We start from the raw sequence: 20,486 nt of genomic DNA on the forward strand, positions 1-20,486 counted from the left end.
AGAGTAAACTGTAGACAAAATGTTCAGCTCTACCTCTAGTGCCTTATTGTGTGTTTCTTAAGAACAAAGATCAAGGACATTCATTTTCTTACAAAGTCACATAATTATCAAAGTCAGGAAATCACCATTGGTAGAACACTGTTATCTAGTCTATGACTGTATTCACATTTTGCCAATCATCCTGATGATGTTGATTCTAGCAAAAGAAAATCCAGGATTATAAACTGGATTCAGTTGTCATATCTATTTAGTTTCCTTTAATTTAGAACATATTTTGAGTCTTTGTGTTTCATTCTATTGACATTTTTGAAGAATACAGGCCGGTTCTTTTATAGGATGTCCTCAATATTGTGATTTTCTTATGTTTTCTCCTGATTAGGTTCAGGTGCTAACCTGATGCTTTTGGCAGAAGTGCCTCAGAAGTTATCTTGTGCTTCCAATGTATTAGGAAGCATGTAATGTTTATTTGTCCAGTTACTGATGATGTTATTTTGATCACTTGGTTGAGAGGGTGTCTTCTAGGTTTCTCTGTAGTAAAGTTATTTTTTTTCCGCTGTCAGTTAATTTTTTCTTATCAGAGTCATGACTACTACAAAACAGTGTTTCTATGGCCTTGACCTTACCTGCCTTTCTGGTATTGCCACCTCCTCCCAAATAGTTTTGGGTGTCTGGTGGACTTGTGAGACCTGTGGGACTTGGACTTCTTTAACCTGTCCTCTTGCCTTCATATGAAGCTCCTCACCCTTGCTGCTAAGACTCACTGTGGGAATGTCTCCTGTTGCTGTTATTTATTCTTTTTTTTTTTTTCAGTAGTGTTTGTTAAGAACCTTCCGAGTGCTAGGCATTCTGTAGGTTTCAGGCATGTAAAATAAACAGAATATAGACAGTGCTGACTTCATGGAGCTTAATGTATAGTAAGAGACAGAAATGAAAATATAATACAGTAATATATATCAGGTGGTGGTCTGGACTGTGGGGAAAAATAAAACAGGAAATGGAATATTAGGAATGCTATGAATGGGGGTTGTTGTGTGGGCAGGTGGAATTTTCTATTTATAAAAGCTTATAAGGAAAATCCTCTCTGATAAGGTGATCTCTGAGCAGTGACCTGAAGCATGTGAGTAAGCAAGCCATGTGAATACCTGGGGAAAGAGCACTCAGAGTGAGGGAGTAGTGAGTGTAAAGATGTTGCAGTAGAAATGTGTCTGGAGTGTTTGTGTGATGATGTGGAGGTTAGTGTGGCTGGAACTGAGGGCGTGAGCTGCTTAGTGGGGGAGGCAGAGATGGGGGCAAACCAGTTGGGGCCTTGTAGGTCATAGATCTCAGGTTATACTGAGATGGATATGGGAAGACCTAGGTGAACTTCAAGCAGAGGATCAGTATGATATGATTTATGTTTTGGAAGAATCACTGCTGGGTTGAGAGCAGACTGAAGGGTGTCTAAAGTGGGATTCAGGGAGACCATTTTGGAGACCATAGCAATGATCCAAGAGAGGAATAGGTTTACAGGTAGATAGTAAAAGTTTGGTTTTAAACTTTTAGAGTTGAGGTAAGATACAGGGGCTGGTGAGGTAAATTTGGGACTGATCAGCCTGTGGATATTATTTAAAACTGTGAGCCTGAATGTGCTTTCTAGGGAATAGTATAGTGCTTTGAGCACTTCAAGAGGAGTTGAGGAGCACAGGGCCAGTGAGATGGGAGAAGAACCTTGAGTAGTGACCTGGAGTAATGGAAAGTTTTCAAAATAGATTGTAACTGTCAAATACTGTTTTTAGAGTAAGATGAAACCTGTCTTATGGGAAATGACCCTGATGCATGGTAAACTCCAAGTCATTACCAGGCAAGTCATCCCAAAGTTTATGGGAAACAAGGCTTACTGACAAAATGCTTATATCACATGGTTTATTAAATAAATGTAAAATACATAGAAGCAAGGGGGAAGATATGGGTTTAGTTAACGTGGTATGTACTGTCAGTTCTGCTACATTGTTCACACAGGACCAACCTTAGTCAAATGTAGGAGCGGACATTCCAAGAATATTAATACTGGGAGCCATCTTAGGGGCTGCCTGCCACAGATGCAGAGATGCTAGTGTGTGGATGGAAGGGACCAGTGGAAGGGGAAAGTTAGCAATTGATGATGTCAGGAAAGAAAGGGGAACAGTTGCTGGAGCAAGTCCTGTGAGTACAAGGCTAGAAAGGATAGGATCCAACACAAGGGAAGAGATTTAATAGATAAAAGTTGGCATAGTAACTGGAGGGAAAAGAGAATATATGGATACAGAGGTAGGTAGGATGTTGCATGTGGTGGTTAGAACATGTGAAATTGAATGCTTATTTTCTCAGTGAAACAGGAAGCAGCCATTAGCAGCGTGTAGAGGTGGGGAGATGTTGGAGATTTGAGGAGTAAGAGGTTGGTATAAAATAGTTCTTTGGGGGAATAAGTGGATTAGGGAAATACATACGTAATATTGTGTGTGTGTATACATACATATATATGTATATTCACCCATGTTATATGTTGTGTGTGTGTAATATATGTGTGTATATACTACCAGACAGCAATAAGGGACTACTTGAGCTTAGTGGTAATGATTATAACCTTAGACCAGGCAACATGGTTGTGTGTATGAGTTCCTGGAGGAGCTGCAGAATAGGTGAACACCAAAAGGAGCGCTGGGCTGCCACTGTTTGTTGTGCTGGTCGCCGCGGATGGTCACAGATGTGTTACCACGGCCTGCGCTCATGGCTGTCAGCGCCGGTGTGAGATGCAGGCATGACTAGCACTGTTAGTCTTACTGACTATTCCTCATGCTGAGGGTACTGCCTCTGCTTCATAGGCCATGGTTTTGACCATGGATATGATATTTATGGCTAGCACAATGGTTTTAGGAAATTAAATTGATTGTTAACATTTAGAAACTGAAGATTTTATTTTACGTATTTTGGAATTTGAACTTCTCTTGACGTTCTGACAGCAGTTGGTTTTCACTTTTATGGTAACAGTCTCCTGGAGTTGAATAGGGCTGATGAAGCCTTTAATCTTCAGTTTACCACTCTTCTATTAAATCCCTTACTCATGTTTGATAGTTGTCTGGCCCTTAGAGATGTTTGAATGTGTTTGAGGGTGATGCCTCTTGCTGCTGGTAGTCTGCTATAGCCTTGTGGTCTCAATGTCCCGCAGCTGTGGTAGTAAAGCAACTCTTTTGCTATAGCTGCTTACTTTTGGACTCAAGTCTGCATATCCTGGGGACTACCACCTTGTACAAATCACAATGAACTCTCCCTTCTGACCTTTTACTTATTTATTGAAGTATAGTTGCTTTATAATATTATTAATTTCAGATGTAAAAAATATTGATTCAGTATTTTTATAGGCTATAATCCATTTAAAGTTATTACAAAATAGTGGCTATATTTAGTGGCTGTACTGTACAGTGAATCCTTGTTACTTATTTATTTTATGTATAGTAGCTTGTATGTCTTATTCCCCTGCTTATCTGGCCCCTCCCACTTTTCCTCTCCCTGCTGGTAACCATGAGTTTGTTCTCTGTATATTGAGTGTATTTCTGTTTTGCTATATACATTTGTTTATTTTTTTCAGACTTCACATATAAGTGATAATATAGAGTGTTTGTCTTTTTCCATATGACTTATTCCCATACACTTAGTACCCTCTAGGTCCATCCACATTGTTGCAAATAGCAGAATTTCATTCTTTTAAATGGCTGAGTAATATTCTGTTGTGTATACCAGATCTATATCAGTTCATCTGTTGATGTACTTTTAGGTTGCTTCCATATCTTGGCTATTGTAAATAATGCTGCTATGAACATTGGGGTGCATGTATCTTTTCTAATTTGTTTTTGTTTTCTTTGGATGTATCCTAGTGGTGGAATTGTTGGACCATATGGGTAGCTTATTTTCAGTTTTTTGAGGAACATCCATACTGTCTTCTATAGTGGCTGGCCGTGCCAATTTACCATGCCACCAACAGTGTACAAGGATTCCCTTTTCTCCACATACTCACCAACATTTTTATTCCTTTTCAACTTTTAATTCTGTATTCCTCTAAAACAAGGTCAGCAGCCTGTCAGAAGTAAAGTTTTAGTCCTTTACTTATTTATCTGAATAGGAGCTTTTATGGCTAGTTAATTATTTTAGTTTTTAAGGTCTTTCTCACTGTACACTTGAACTATTGCTGCATCTAAAGTAAATAAGGTTTAAAGTTAAATGAAAATGTCACTTTTACCCATTTCAGTAGTTTTTTAAAAAAATTGTGCTACTCAAAAAGTGTGGTCCACAGATCACAGTATTAACTGGTAGCATCCGTATCACCTGGACACTTGTTAGAAAAGCATAATCACAGGCCAAGTCCCTAACCTTCTAAATCAGAATCTGTATTATGGCGGATCCCAGGGTGTTTCATGTGAACATTAAGTCATTAGTTCCATTGATAATATGAAGGAGTGGCTTGGTAAGGCTTACCAGGGTACCTACACTTTATTATTTTTAAGACTACCATTGGTTACATTTAACACCAGCTTATTCAGAAGGATAGAGGAGGGAAAACACAGCTTGCCAATAAAAGCAGCCTCATGCTTTTCTCATTTGAGTCTTTGTAGTCGTCCCTAAAGCAAACAGCTCACGTAGTGAGAGGTAACATCTCATGTGCTTACACATACAGAAACATATTTTTCAGAAAGATCGATGGTCAATAATATGCAAACTCCTCTTGTACCCTCTATACCTCTGTTATCACAGTGGTCCTGTCCTCCGCTTTCCACTCCTCCTACCATCCAGGATACATTCATGTACCATGCACTGCGTTTTCTGTCCTGTCAGTCTCTTAATCTAAAACAAGTTTCTGTCTTTTTGTATCATTTATGTTGATGTGTTGAAGGATCAAAGCATTTTTAAAATGTTGTGTAGAGTATCCCTTAATCTGGATTTGTTTTATTGTTTCCTTTGGATTAGATTCAGTTTAAACTTTTTTTTTTGGTATGAGTGCTGTGATGATGTTTCACATCCAGAGCATTTAATGCCAATTTATTGCATTGTTGGTGATGTGTTAAGGTAGTATCATCCAAGCCTCTCCATTTTAAAGCTATACTTTTCTCTTTATAATTAATGAATACCTATAGGGTAATGACCTTGAGACTTTATAATATCCTATTGCCTAACAGCCTTATGGAGAAGGCAGTGGCAACATACTCTGGTTCTCTTGCCTGGAGAATCCCAGGGACGGCGGAGCCTGGTGGGCTGCCGTCTATGGGGTCGCAGAGTCGGACACGACTGAAGTGACTTAGCAGCAGCAGCAGCAGCAACAGCCTTATACTTAGTGGTTTTAGCATCATTGACAGAGCCAGTTATTATGCATGTGGCTGCAGAATGGGGGTTTTCTATCATTCTCTCTACATTTATTAGGCAACTCTTGTTTTGTAAAGAGCTTCTCCCCTTTTATCCTTTTTCAGTATTACTGTGGTCTCATTATCATCTCTAACCTGTTTACTCTGATACTTAAATTGTCCAAATTTTACCAGTGAGAGCCCCTTCTGTCAGGTTCTTAATGTACACACAAGTGTGCAACACGCGTTTGCATCTTTGCACAGTCCCCACCTTGCAATAAATAAATAGATAAATTCCATGAGATTCCCCTCCCAAGACTTACTTTATTTTACTCATTTCTTAATCTTGAGATTCTTTTCATATGAGTTACGTATGGGATATGTTACTACTTTTTTATTAATGGGATATATTAATAGCTATAGAATGGATCAACCATAATGTCTTTACTTTTTTTTTGTTTCTAGTTTTCCACTGACATTTAGTGCTAACAAATATATGTCATATATATTCATGTCATAATTTGTACAGGATGGATTTCTAGAATGAATCAAAATATAAGTACATTTAAACTTTTTAACAAACTTTGCCAAATTGCCCTTCAAAAAGACTGTATTTGTATTCTTCCAACAGTGTACTAACTACTTGATCACTCTGCAACACTGCATATTGGTAAATTTTAAAAAATCTTTGGGAGACTATCTCTTAATTAAAATATGTGTTCCCCTTATTAGTATTGAAGTTTGGTAGTAATATATGTGGCCAGTTTTTTTTCTTTTTTCCTGTTGCTTGCTGTACACTTCTCATGTCACTTCTTTATTTATTTTTTAAAAAGAGGCATTTTATTTTTATTTTTGGCTGTGCTGGGTCTTCACTGGTGTGTGCAGGTTTTTCTCTGTGGTGAGTGGGGCTACGCTCTAGTTGCAGGGTGCGAGCTTCTCCTTGCTGTGTCATCTCTTACCGCAGAGCGCAGGGTCTAGGGTGCAGGAGCTTCAGTAGTTGTGGTGCCTGGGCTCAGCTGCCCCAGAGCACATGGGATCGTCCCTGACCAGGGACTGAACCCCGTATCCCTTGCATTGGCAGGTGAACTCTCAATCACTGGACCCCCAGGGAAGCCCTCTTTGTCATTTCTTAACCTGTCCTTTTTCTTACTGACTTACTGGAATTTTCTTTTTTATTCGTATTAATCCTTTGTCTGTTATATGTGTTAAAAATAGTTTGTATCCTTGCAAATACTTTTTCCACCTTGTTCTATACCTTTTACCTTTGTGGTATTTTTCACTGTTTAGAATGTTCATTTTTTTTATACAGTCACATATGTAGATCTTTCTTCACTACTTATAAAGTTCCAAAATGAATTTTTATCTAAAGCTAATGAATCCAGAAGAAGGGAAATTTTCTAAGGCATGATAGGAAGCTAGTCTTGCTAGGTTTTGTGTTTTGGGTTTTGGTTTTTAATCAGGTGCCTAAGTGACAGACTTCCATATTGTAAATTAACCAGGCCACTTTTCCTTAAATATTTTCATGGTTAAATATGAACTTCTTAAATGTTTTATTTTATAAAAAGCTAATTGTCCATTATAATGTATTGGGTAAGTGGGTAAGTGAAAGTTGCTATCATGTCCTACTCTTTGAGACCCCATGGACTATACAGTCCACGGAATTCTCCAGGCCAGAATACTAGAGTGGGTAGCCTTTCCCTACTGCAGGGGATCTTCCCAACCCAGAGACTGAACCCAGGTCTCCCACTTTGCAGGTGGATTCTTTACCAGCTGAACCACGAATGAATAGTAAATAAAATGAGGGAAGTATAGAACAGAGAGAAGATAAAACATTTCTAACAGTCCTAATATCCAGACAACCATAGTTAGTGCTTTGATGTATTTCCTTTATCTTTTTCCCTAAAAAGAAATGCTTAAGTGATTACAGTTTAGAGAGATTTTTAAGTTGAGATTTTGCTAAAAGATAGTTTTCCAAATGTGCTTTTCAAATGTATAACTGTCTAATTCTTTTCAGAGTATTTATCTAAATGTAGATAAATCTCTTTTCTTTGGAGGTTGCAACTTGTCACTTAGTATAAACACCTTTGTGACAAGATCTTGTAACTGACTTGTAATAGTAGGGTACCCCTGACTGTGATGTCAGTTATCCTGATATATTGATTGCACTGTGTCTGAAGAAAAATGTCACCTGCATGTCATTGTACATGACAGAGCATTAGGTAGTATACTTGCCAACAATGTTTTAAATAAGGTCTCTAAGAGATCTCCCCGCCCCCCCCCCCCATTTTATTTATTTTCCAGTCTGCTATTAGCCTAGCCCTAGACTATTTTTTTTTTCTTAGCATATGAAAAAAGGTATCCTTAGCACTGTTCACTGGGTAGCAAATGTTCAAGTAATCACCATTTGGCCTTTATGTGTCAACAGCATTTTGGCTCTTTTGTGCCTTAGGATATATTTGTGATAGGTATCATGCATATTATAAGTTCTTTACTCATCAGCAGCAATATTACTCAACTTATTTAAAAACTTTTAGTAGGTTTTATAATCAGAGTTCTAGTGATAGGATGTTAAGTACAGAAAAGAATGTTTTAAATGGCAAATTTTGTGTTCCTGTTTTTCTTGTACTGAGAGATAGGATAAATATTAAATACTTATTAAAGGTGAGGTAACTCAGCCTCAGAGATGTGGTTGGTCAAAGTTACATAGCTAGAAAGTAGAAGACTTTAGGTCTTTTTGTCCCCAGTGACAGTTGAATGGGGAAAGTGTCCTCTGTTTGGACTGTACATATTTCTTGAATAATTCAAAGCAATTATAGACACATTTTATATTATTTTCCATTAAATATGAATCACATAGGTTGTGTGTGCTATTCAGAGGTTGATAGTAATTGTTGTTGAGTCATGTCCAACTCTTTTGTGACCCCATGGACTGTAGACCTCCAGGCTCCTCTGTGGGTTTCCCAGGCAAGAATACTGGAGTGGGTTGTTATTTCCTTCTCCAGGGATCTTCCCAACCCAGGGATGGAATGTGTGCCTTCTGCACTGGCAGGTGTATTTTTTTTTTTTTAATAACTGGGCCACCAGGGAAGCCTTGATCATAATTTCAAGACATAAAACATTTCTCACAGTCCTAATATCCAGACAACCATAGTTAGTGCTTTGATGTATTTCCTTTATATTTTTCCTTTAAAAAAAAAAGCTTAAGTAATTATAATTTAGAGAGATTTTTAAGTTGAGATTTTGCTAAAATAATAGCAAACATGTTTTTCGTGTTTACCCATTTTAAAACATGAAAAACCTATATGAAATAGGTTTTATATATCTATAAATTTTTAATTTTCTATATTTCATTATATAAAAAAACTTTTTTCCATAATAATATTGAAGGTGTACTTTTTGTATCTTTTACTCAAAATTAGATAGGTTGAAGAGAATAAACCTCATTTTATGGTAGTTTAAGTCAAGTGTTCCTTAGAAAGCATCACTGTGAGCAAAGTTAGTGGAGATGATGGAATTCCAGTTGAGCTATTTAAAATCCTGAAAGATGATGCTGTGAAAGTGCTGCACTCAATATGCCAGCAAATTTGGAAAACTCAGCAGGCCACAGGACTGGAAAAGGTCAGTTTTCACTCCAATCCCAAAGAAAGACAATACCAAAGAATGACAATTCCAAACAATGCTCAAACTACTGCACAATTGCACTCATCTCACATGCTAGTAAAGTAATGCTCAAAATTCTCCACGCCAGGCTTCAGCAATACGTGAACTATGAACTCCCAGATGTTCAAGCTGGTTTTAGAAAAGGCAGATGATCCAGAAATCAAATTGCCAACATCTGCTGGATCATTGAAAAAGCAAGAGAGTTCCAGAAAAACATCTATTTCTGTTTTATTGACTATGCCAAAGCCTTTGACTGTGTATATCACAATAAACTGTGGTAAATTCTGAAAGAGATGGGAATGCCAGATCACCTGACCTGCCTATTGAGAAACCTGTATGCAGGCCAGGAAGGAACAGTTAGAACTGGACATGGACCAACAGACTGGGTTCAAATAGGAAAATGAGTACGTCAAGGCTGTATATTGTCACCCTGCTTATTTAACTTACATGCAGAGTACATCATGAGAAACGCTTGGCTGGAGGCAGCACAAGCTGGAATCAAGATTGCCGGGAGAAATATCAATAACCTCAGATATGTAGATGACACCGCCCTTATGGCAGAAAGTGAAGGTGAACTAAAAAGCCTCTTGATGAAAGTGAAAGAGGAGAGTGAAAAAGTTGCCTTAAAGCTCAACATTCAGAAAACTAAGATCATGGCATCTAGTCCCATCACCTCATGGGAAATAGATGGGGAAACAGTGGAAACAGTGTCAGACTTTTTTTTTTTAGGCTCCAAAATCACTGCAGATGGTGATTGCAGCCATGAAATTAAAAGATGGTTACTCCTTGGAAGGAAAGTTATGACCAACCTAGATAGCATATTAAAAAGCAGAAATGTTACTTTGCCATCTAGTCAAGGCTATGGTTTTTCCAGTGGTCATGTATGGATGTGAGAGTTGGACTGTGAAGAAAGCTGACTGCCAAAGAATTGATGCTTTTGAACTATGGTGTTAGAAAAGACTCTTGAGAGTCCCTTGGACTGCAAGGAGATCCAACCAGTCCATCCTGAAGGAGATGAGTCCTGGGTGTTCATTGGAAGGACTGATGCTGAAACTGAAACTCCAATACTTTGGCCACCTGATGCAAAGACCTGCCTCATTTGAAAAGACCCTGATGCTGGGAGAGATTGGGGGCAGGAGGAGAAGGGGATGGCAGAGGATGAGATGGCTGGATGGCATCACCGACTCGATGGACATGAGTTTGAGTAAACTCCGGGAGTTTGTGATGGACAGGGAGGCCTGGCGTGCTGCGATTCATGGGGTCGCAAAGAATTGGACAAGACTGAGCAACTGAAATGAACTGAACTGAAATTCGGTTTTGTATGAAAGAAAGAAAAAGATGTTAAACTGTATTTAGTCATTAATTTAAATGGATTAATGTGGATGTAAATGTTAGAATTTCAGTCTAGAGCCCAGTAGACACAGCAGATATGGCAGAGAAATGTGGAAAAGTGGCAAGTTGAAGACTCTGTAAAGGTAATAACACGGTGTGGATCATTTTTCAGGGGCAGTGAAGCTGAAGAAGAAATACTTATCCATTTGCTCATTGTTCTGTAAGTTTAAGTGATACCAATGTTTTAGGTTGCAAACTAGGAATTTCCTAAAAGAGACCCTTAGAAATCACTTCTGAAGTTTTTGTAGGTGATTTAATCATTGTACAGATGTTTGTCAAGTGTGTGGTATATTCTTTAAAAATTAGAATTGAAATTTTGCTTTATTCTAAAAGAGTGAGTTGCTGTTATTTACCTTGATATAGGTGAATGAGGTGCGTAAAATGGATAGTCATTTGGAGGGTTTATTATCTTGGGACTTCATGTGAATACTAATGAAAAAATTTGCATGAAAAATATTATTTTGTAAAGAAAATAGTTTTTTCCTTGTGGTATTACATAATGGTTTGAGAAATCAAATTCACTATTTTTTATTGTTTTGTGATTTTTCTTCAAATAAACTGTTTGCTTACTGTTATTTTTACTGAAAAATGTTATCTTGCTGACAATCAATAATAACTACTCCCAAGAGGGAAATTTTATTTCTTTTTCATTTTATGGTTTATCATTTTAAAAATGTATATACAAACAGAAGTGATGAAGGTGATAATTATTACCAACCACAATTAGATGATTTAAAGAAATTAATATTTTGAATCTTTTTCTTGTGCATGATAGTCTAGCTCCTTTAAAATTTTTAGCATTCTTCCATATGACCTTTGGATTATGTTGAGGTTCACTACTGTAAAACCTTTGAATAACATTTGTTGTTTAGTCGCTCATTCATGTCCGACTCTCTGTGACCCCATGGGATGCAGCATGCCAGGCTTGCCCTGTTCTTCACCAACTCCTGTAGCTTGCTTAAACTCATGTCCATTGAGTCGGTGGTGTCATCCAACCATCTCATCCTCTGTTGTCCTCTTCTCTTTCTGCCTTCAATCTTTCCCAGCAATCAGGGTCTTTTCAAATGAGTCAGCTCTTCGCATCAGGTGGCCAAAGTATTGGAGTTTCAGCTTCAGCATCAGTCCTTCCAATGAATATTCAGGACTGATTTCCTTTAGGATTGACTGGTTTGATCTCTTTGCTGTCCAAGAGACTCTCAGGAATCTTCTCCAACACCACAGTTCAAAAACATCAGTTCTTCAGCACTCAGCCTTTTTTATAGTCCAACTCTCACAGCCATACACGACTACTGGAAAAACCATAGCTTTGACAATCAGACCTTTGTTGGCAAAGTAAGGTCTCTGCTTTTTAATATGCTGTCTAGGTTGGTCATAACTTTTCTCCCAAGGAGTAAATGTCTTTTAGTTTCATGGCTGCAGTCACCATTGCAGTGATTTTGAAGCCCAAGAAAATAAAGGCTCTCACTGTTTCCATTATTTCTCCATCTATCTGCCATGAAGTGATGGGACCAGATGCCATGATCTTAGTTTTTCAAATGTTTTCTTTTAAGCCAGCTTTTTCACTCTACCCTTTCACTGTCATTCAAGAGACTTTTTAGTTCCTCTTTGCTTTCTGCCGTAAGGGTGGTGTCATCTGCATATCTGAGGTTATTGATATTTCTCCCAGCAATCTTGATTCCAGCTTGTGCTTCATCTAGCCCGGCATTTCTCATGATGTACTCTGAATATAAGTTAAATAGGCAGGGTGACACTATACAGCCTTGATGTACTCCTTACTCAATTTGGAACCAGTCTGTTGTTCCATGTCCGATCCTAACTGTTGTTTCTTGACCTGCATACAAGTTTCTCAGGAGGCAGGTAAGGTGGTCTGGCATTCCCATCTCTAGAAGAATTTTCCACAGTTTGTTGTGATCCTCACAGTCATAGGCTTTGGCGTAGTCAGTGAAATTAGTGAATAGCATAAGTTTGACAATAGTTAAGGGATTTGCTTGAAGCAGCTTATCCAAGTTGTAGTTGCAAGCAAGTTTTTCGTTTTCTGCCTACCAGAATAATTAATTATAATCTATATTGAGTGGTACTAGGTGGGTAAGAGGTGCAGGACTTGATTTATCAGCAACATTTAGTAAATTGTTACTTTAAAATTGTTAACCAGCCTGCATGGTTCTTTGATTTATTTGATTCAATACCTATTTACATACTTATTTGTTTCAATTTGGGTATCTTTGGTGGTTGTGAGAAGACAGTTTTCTTCAGGTTCCTGTTGTCTGTGTAGTGTTTAATCAGTTTTAATAGTCACATGATCATATATTGGATGCATGGAAACTTATCTCTATGGGGAATCTTCTTGAGAGATAATTGTTACTTACATATGTTTCTCAGAGTGGTATTTTTAATAGCTTTAATTTATTGGAGGGTACTTTGAGTGCTCCTTAGAATTTGGTAGTAAGACCACCCTATTAGGATAAACCTGGTCAGAATTATCCTGGTATGGTTAATAGTAGGCTATTTGTAGAAGTGACCTATCTTGAGAGGTAATAAATGTGGCTTAGGAGATCAGAGAACTGCCCAAGCCTAAAGATGATGGGCATAACTGGAACTATTAATAGAATAAGGTTGTTATCTATTTAATTTTTAATGTGTATTAAATTATTTTTCTTAAGTACATTATGTCATGAGAGCAGTGTCTTCCTTTCTAGAAAAAGAGAGATAATATGAAGTTTGTGGTACATCCAGCACCATTTAGGTAAACAAAACAAAACAAAACAAAACTATTTAGGAGTCATGACTATTGTAATTAACCAGAGAAGTACTGGTTATTATAAGCCACAATAAGGGTTGATGTCCTACTCTAAAATGTGAAGGATTATGCTACCCTTCTCTTCATTCATTTCAGTTCTGGATACATTTTTACAGAAAATAGAAGAATTATAAATGTTAAATAGATCAGATACCTTGTATAGATCTAGATTGGCTCAACTGTGAATGCAACTCGCTTGTTTATCTCTAATCTAAACTATTCAGATTGCTCAGTAGCCTTAATTTATGTATGTGTATGTCTGTTATTTTCCTTTTACTAGTACTTACTTTGAATTTATGGTTGTATGAATTTGTGTTTTAACCTACCACCTCCAAAATTAGATCAGAGGTTTTTGTTTGTATATTTTACATGATCATGGTCTTTTAGATACATTTAAATGCTCAGTACAAAGGTAGCTTGAAAATATTTACTAATTAATAGTTCCTAGACTCAATAGTTCTGATTTCTGTATAAGGAAAACTCATATTTTAATGTATTTTTGTAAAAAATTTTAAAGAACAGTAAAAATCTTCCCCTTCAAAATGCTTTCCGGTAGACCTAAACTTGTCTTAAAGGGTTATGTCATTGCATGCACTATGGTAGGTGAAAACATATTTTTATAAAATGATTTCAGTTCTGTGTTTTGACTTTAATATCATTTTTCTAAACCATTAATTTTTCAGAATTCTCTACTTCCTTTCCCTTTTACTTTGTAACTTTATAAATGTGAGTTTAAGAAGTAAACTCTAATCATACATTTTTTTTTTTTTTTAGGTTGTTATGGAGTTGATGGAGAGAGTGACTCGATTATGAGTTCAGCTTCTGAAAACTCCACTGAACCTTGGTTTTGTGATGCCTGTAAATGTGGTGTTTCCCCTAGCTGTGAACTGTGTCCCAATCAGGATGGAATTTTCAAGGAGACAGATGCTGGAAGGTTGATGTCATAATTCTTTTGTGTTAATATACCTGCTTTATAAAGTATATGCTTCTATTTTTGTATTTATGATTTTCTGAGTTAGACATTTTCATTTGATTTTCTTCTATGTGTCTTTTTGACATAGAGTAAGTGGACAGGAGGCTACATATCAGGGCAAAGAGGAGAAAAGATCATTTATTGAGTATCTGCATTTGCCATTATAACCTATAATGCCATTTAATCTTAGGAATGACTGTATGATAAGAGATATGGTAAAGTTGCCTATTTTATAGGTAGAAGCTGAGGCTCAGATCTTTACATAGTTTTGAACAAGTTCGTAGTTAAATTTGAACTCTGAATCTGTTTGACTTCAAGAGTATATTAGTAAATAGAACCTATACAATGATTATAAAAGGGGATGTTTAATTTAAAGAAGTACTAAGCTATGATAAACAGTAACCATAAAGAAACAAAAGAACTCTGCAGAATAATACTATAGAACTGAGAGAGTTTCCAGGGAATGACAGACTTGGAAGGAAGACACCTTCCCCAAGACTGTGGTTCAGGCCTTGTTAGAGAAAGCATGGTCTGAGCCTACTGGATGGCAGAGAAGTTGGCTGGTTTGCCTGGGCCAGTACCTGGCCTGTAGTTCTTGGCAAGTGGGTAACTGGGCAGTGGTTTCACGCCAGGAGTGTGTGGTGTCTAGGTTGAGAGGGCCACAGAAAGGTGATCTTCAGGTGGGTCTGTAGGGTCACTGAGGCAGAGCACTGGGGGTGTCCTCTTCCCGTCCTGCAGAGAAGCCCCTTCCTCTGACAGTGCCTTCTGCCACGCGACTGAGACAGAGCCGAGGATCGTGCTGGGAATTCTGATGGGATTCTGTTCATTACTTCAAAGCAGATATTGAAGAGTGGATTTGAGCTGAGAGGCACTAAAATGATAACTGGCCCAGAGAGCTATCTTTTCACTATATTTACACTCATTTTTAGTATCAAATTTGAACAATTGTCATTGTTACAGTGTTGGCATCTTTCTTGTTTTTCCCCAGGAGACTACCAATTGGGATGGGTGACTAATATAAGATTAGTTTCTAACCTTTTATATATTATGAATCACTACTTACCCTCTTCCCCCATGTAAGAGGGGGTACTCAGTTTTTTATTTTACCACATATAGATATTTCAGTATTTTATTAAATGTTTAATATTTTAATAAGAATGGTGAAATAACCTAGACAAATTATCATGATCATTTTTCATATTTAACATTTTGAAAAGATAGGATGCATTATATGCCAAAGAAAAGTTCTTTTTTAAACTTAAGTTTATTTTAGTAAAGTAAAAGCTATTTTTCTCATTTTTACCTCAATTGGTGGATAGGCCCTTGAGAAGTATTGCCATACAGTTGGGATAGCACAGAGTCTATCATGGAATCTTGGAGACTGTATATTGAAGGTATCTAGGAAAAATGACTACCCTGTATATTGATGCCTAGGAAAATGACCAAAAATTTTACTTTTTGTTGCTCATTGCTTATCCTCAAAATAAACATGTAGCACATTATTTGATGTATTGAATTGAGTCTGTGGTTTGTGTCATAGACAATGGCATTATTTTATGCCTGGACTCACTTTGACCTAGAATTAGGAAATTTACTACAGCATTAAAAGTGTGTGCTTTCAAGTTAGACTGCCTATATTGATATTCTGGTTTTTTCTTACTAACTGTGATTTTAGGCAAGTGATTTAGCCATTTTATGCCTCAGTTTCCTAGCACTTTTGAGAGGATTAGATGAGATGATGAAAGTGCTGCACTCAATATGCCAGCAAATTTGGAAAACTCAGCAGTGGCCATAGTACTGAAAAGGTCAGTTTTCATTCCAGCGCCAAGGAATGCTCAAACTACGGCACAATTTCACTCATCTCACATGCTAGTAAAGTAATCCTCAAAATTCTCCAAGCCAGGCTTCAACAGTACATAAACTGTGAACTTCTAGATGTTCAAGCTGGTTTTAGAAAATGCAGAGGAACCAGAGATCAAATTGCCAACACCCACTGGATTATCGAAAAAGCAAGAGAGTTCCAGAAAAATATGTATTTCTGCTTTACTGACTATATCAAAGCCTTTGACTGTGTGGATCACAACAAACTGTAGAAAATTCTTCAAGAGATGGGAATACCAGACCACCTGACTTGTCTCTTGAGAAATCTGTATGTAGGTCAGAAAGCAACAGTTAGAACTGGACATGGAACAACAGACTAGTTCCAAATGGGGAAAGGAGTATGTCAAGGCTGTATATTTGTCACACTGCTTATTTAACTTATATGCAGAATACATCATGAGAAACACTGGGCTTGATGAAGCACAAGCTGGAATCAAGATTGCCAGGAGAAATAGCAATTAGCTCAGATATGCAGATGACACCACCCTTATGGCAGAAAGTGAAGAACTAAAGAGTCTCTTGATGAAAGTGAAAGAGAAGAGTGAAAAAGCTGGCTTAAAACTCAGCATTCAGGAAACTAAGATCATAGCATCTGGTCCCATCACTTCATGGCAGATAGATGGGGAAACAGTGACAGACTTTAGTTTTGGGGGCTCCAAAAATCACTGCAGATGGTGACTGCAGCTATGAAATTAAAAGACGCTTGCTTCTTGGAAGAAAAGCTCTGACCAACCTAGACAGCATATTAAAAAGCAGAGACGTTACTTTGCCAACAAAGGTCCATCTAGTCAAGGCTGTGGGTTTTTCAGTAGTCATGTATGATTGTGAGAGTTGGACTATAAAGAAAGCTGAGTGCCGAAGAATTGATGCTTTTGAACTGTGGTGTTGGAGAAGACTCTTAAGAGTTCTTGGACTGCAAGGAGATCTAACTAGTCCATCCTAAAGGAAATCAGTCCTGAATACTCATTGGGAGGACTGATGCTGAAGCTGAAACTCCAATACTTTGGCCACCTGATGCAAAAAACTAACTCATGTGAAAAGACCCTGTAGCTGGAAAGATAGAAGGTGGGAAGCGAAGGGGGTGACAGAGGATGAGATGGTCAGATGTCATCACTGACTGAATAGACATGAGTCTGAGTAAGCTCCAGGAGTTGGTGATGGATAGGGAAGCCTGACGTGCTGCAGTCCATGGGGTCGCAAAGAGTCGGACATGACTAAGCGACTGAACTGAACTGCAATGAGACAATTTCTGTAAACAGTGCAGTTTCTGAAACTTAAGTGTGTAATAAATATCTCCTTAGTTCCTCTGCTGCTGCTACTTCTAGTGCTAGTGCTTTTTTTTAAATTACTGATATCATTCCATTTATTTAAGGTAATCTTAGAAAAGTAACTGCATAAATCCTTTCTTAATAACTTTGCTGTCCTACAAGTTGAAATTCATGGTAATAAATGGTTGTGAATCAAGTATGGCAGCTTTGGGAAACACAGTTTCCTTTTAGGGAAGAGCATTTATTTTACTTTTCTCTTGTCAATAATTTGAAATTTCTATTGAGAAACTATAAAGTAGCTCTCTTACCACACTAATATGTAATATATACTAATACCCAGTCCACAAACTAACTTGTAAAATTGGCTCTGAATGAAGAAAAGGGAGACTTCTTTAACCATTCAGTTTTACTGAGATATATTTATATTGACTTCTGTGGATCTTTCATGTATGTAGACACCTCCCTTGTTGGTGCAGCCTGGAAAATTTTTTTATGCTCTTTGAACATTTTATTTATGTTGATGCCCACACTTACCTGTAGAGTACAGTCGGAATTATAGGTCTTGATACAGTTTGAAGGATGTAATACTAGCTTGAATCAAGAGCAAAAAAGTCACGAAGATTTGACAAGGTATTTAGTACTCTAGCTTCAAATGGAAAACAGATGAAAAGAAAGAACTACGTATGGAAAGAATGAAAAAAGTTTTTGAAATTTTCTTCTATTACATAGGCCATTTAGACTGTTTTTCCTTCTGTGTCTAATGGGAGCTACATATACTACAATAGAAAAGAATACAATTTAATGTGAAAAGACCATCAATACATTCTTATCATTAAATTTTTTATTTTTTTTTCTTAAAGAGAGTATTTTATCCTGCCTTAGTGGTATTATAAACCTGAATATAGAAAATATTACACATACTTTAATATAATAACATATCACTCCTTATGCTGCAAACATTTCACATACTTCTTTGTCACTTCCCCACTGTCTGCCTGGTGCTCTGCTCTTCAGTTCAGAATAAATGAATAAATGCAGGAATGAAAATAACTCCTGAAGTGAGTTTTATTAATGTGTTATAAGGACACCACAAATATAAAGCCCTTCAAAATCAAGTTTGATCACTGAATATAGTTCTTATTTGAAATGAGTTTTTGAGAAGTATTTTTCTACTTAGTTTGCTTTATTAAAATATGTAAATTTAAAATAATCTATTAATAGCTTCTATGCTAGAATGACAATTCTGACTCTGTTTTTTGGTGGTCTTATGGGATGCTTGTTTTCTGTTCCCTTTCCTAATCAACATCTGCCTTCATAGCTCCAAGCAAAATGAATGATAAAGTAACAAGGAAGTTTATTCCTTTTTGATTTCTCAAATTGTCTTAATTACATGGTTCTAAAGTACATGCGGTTAAACAAATGAACAAAAATCTATATACAACAGATACTAAAAAGGACCAAAATTATCTCAGTTGTTTGGTATGTATTTTAATAAAGACTCAAGTTGGCATCCTCACAAGTATGGTTGGGGAAAATGATACACTTTTGTGCCAGTCACACTGAAATGGCAGTTTCAATCTGTAGTACTTGTGTGACTAGTTCTAAAAGATTTTAAGAAGGCCAATATGAAGCAAGCAGCCAGCTGTTGGGTTTATCAAAGATAAACTCCTACAGAGTACAGCGGCATTTAATACATCAGTGGAGCATGAAAAAACTGCACAAATTAAATTGAGAAAGCAGCTGCTCGTTGAAGATGTGTATCTTTATATTGAACTCCACAGGATGCATTTGGGAAGTTGGATTAAAACATTTTATCAAGAAAATCTCAAAACTTTGAATTTTCTTCCCAATAAAAAAGGATAGATTTTAAAGTTTTGTAACTATTTTCCCCAGTACCTCTATAAAATGATTCTCAGTCTTATTTCTTTAAGACTCATAGTACATCACAAAACAGAACCATGTAGCAATCGTAGCCTCTCAAGTTATGATAAAGCAAAATTTGTTATTAATATTTTCACAAGGTTAAGAGATATTTGCCATCTCAATTTTACCCTCTTTCCTGCAGAGATGAGGGAGATCTGTTTACATTTCAACATCTAGTGGTCCTGCATTTTGTATGGCTATAAGCAAACGGAAAGTGTTCCTAATATATTTTATAGAGGTTCAGAACAGTTTTTTAAAAATGTAATTAGAAAAAATAAATAAATAAAAATGTAATTAGAATCAACTCCTACTTTTTTTTTTTTTAGTACACTGAAACCCTGAACATTTTGTTGTTGTTGTTGTTGTTGTTTAGTGTTGTAACATCATCCAGACTTTAAAAATTATTTATTTTGGGGGCACATACATAATACATAGGTTGTATGGTGAACAGATGAGCTGAATGAACTGTGACTTCCTTATATTATCACAACTGTTCTATCCAGTCTCCTATCAATCAGTTTCAGCCTAGGAAGAAAGAAAGTTAAGATGCACACCAAGAATTTTTTTTTTAATATTATCCAATAGCTTTTAGAAAAAAGTAGCAGGAAAGATCAATGTTATATAATTTATGCAAAGTAACTTGACAGTTCTTAAATTAGGATCCTTAATTCTCAGAGTGCTTAAAATAATGTGAATACCTTTCCATGCATATGAAAATGTTTTGTTTCATTTGAATAGTGGTTTTGTGCAAATATTTAAGAATAACAGATAAGTGCAAAGTGTGGTGAATTTTAAGTGAAAGGCAGTTATAATTGTTAACTCTCAGCTTTGGCTAAGCTGCTGGAAAAGTAGTGCTTATTGCAGTCCCCTTTTCTGTAACGAAATGATATATAAGTGTTTAATATTCTCTAGTTGTATGTCCGAGTTTTTGAGACCTGGCCATAAAATTTTTGCAGTAGTTATTTGATATGGCACATATATTTGATGTTTATTTTCCATGTGAGCATTTTATCAGAAGGTTTGATAACAAAATCATATCTTTTCTCCTTGTAGATGGGTTCACATCGTTTGTGCCCTGTACGTTCCTGGTGTAGCCTTTGGAGATATTGACAAATTACGACCAGTAACACTAACAGAAATGAACTATTCCAAATATGGTGCCAAGGTGAGACAAACTGTTTTTGGTTGTCTAATAGAAAGTTTTACGTGTTAGTTTATATGGCTTTTTGCTAATATCATTATTA

The 20,486-nt window shown here is 36.7% G+C and overlaps 1 protein-coding gene across 6 annotated transcripts in view; it reads left to right on the forward strand.

Moving 5' to 3' along the window:
• PHF14 (PHD finger protein 14) overlaps nt 1-20,486 on the forward strand; it is a 203,823-nt gene that overhangs the window by 15,975 nt on the left and 167,362 nt on the right. For all 6 annotated transcript variants that reach the window (XM_061164984.1, XM_061164983.1, XM_061164986.1 and 3 more), the window contains exons 5-6: nt 13,972-14,131; nt 20,296-20,407. In XM_061164984.1, the coding sequence (XP_061020967.1) occupies nt 13,972-14,131; nt 20,296-20,407 (272 nt within the window). The remainder of the gene's footprint in view (nt 1-13,971; nt 14,132-20,295; nt 20,408-20,486) is intronic.

This window comes from Dama dama, chromosome 18, assembly GCF_033118175.1.
Source record: "Dama dama isolate Ldn47 chromosome 18, ASM3311817v1, whole genome shotgun sequence".
NCBI lineage: Eukaryota > Metazoa > Chordata > Mammalia > Artiodactyla > Cervidae > Dama > Dama dama.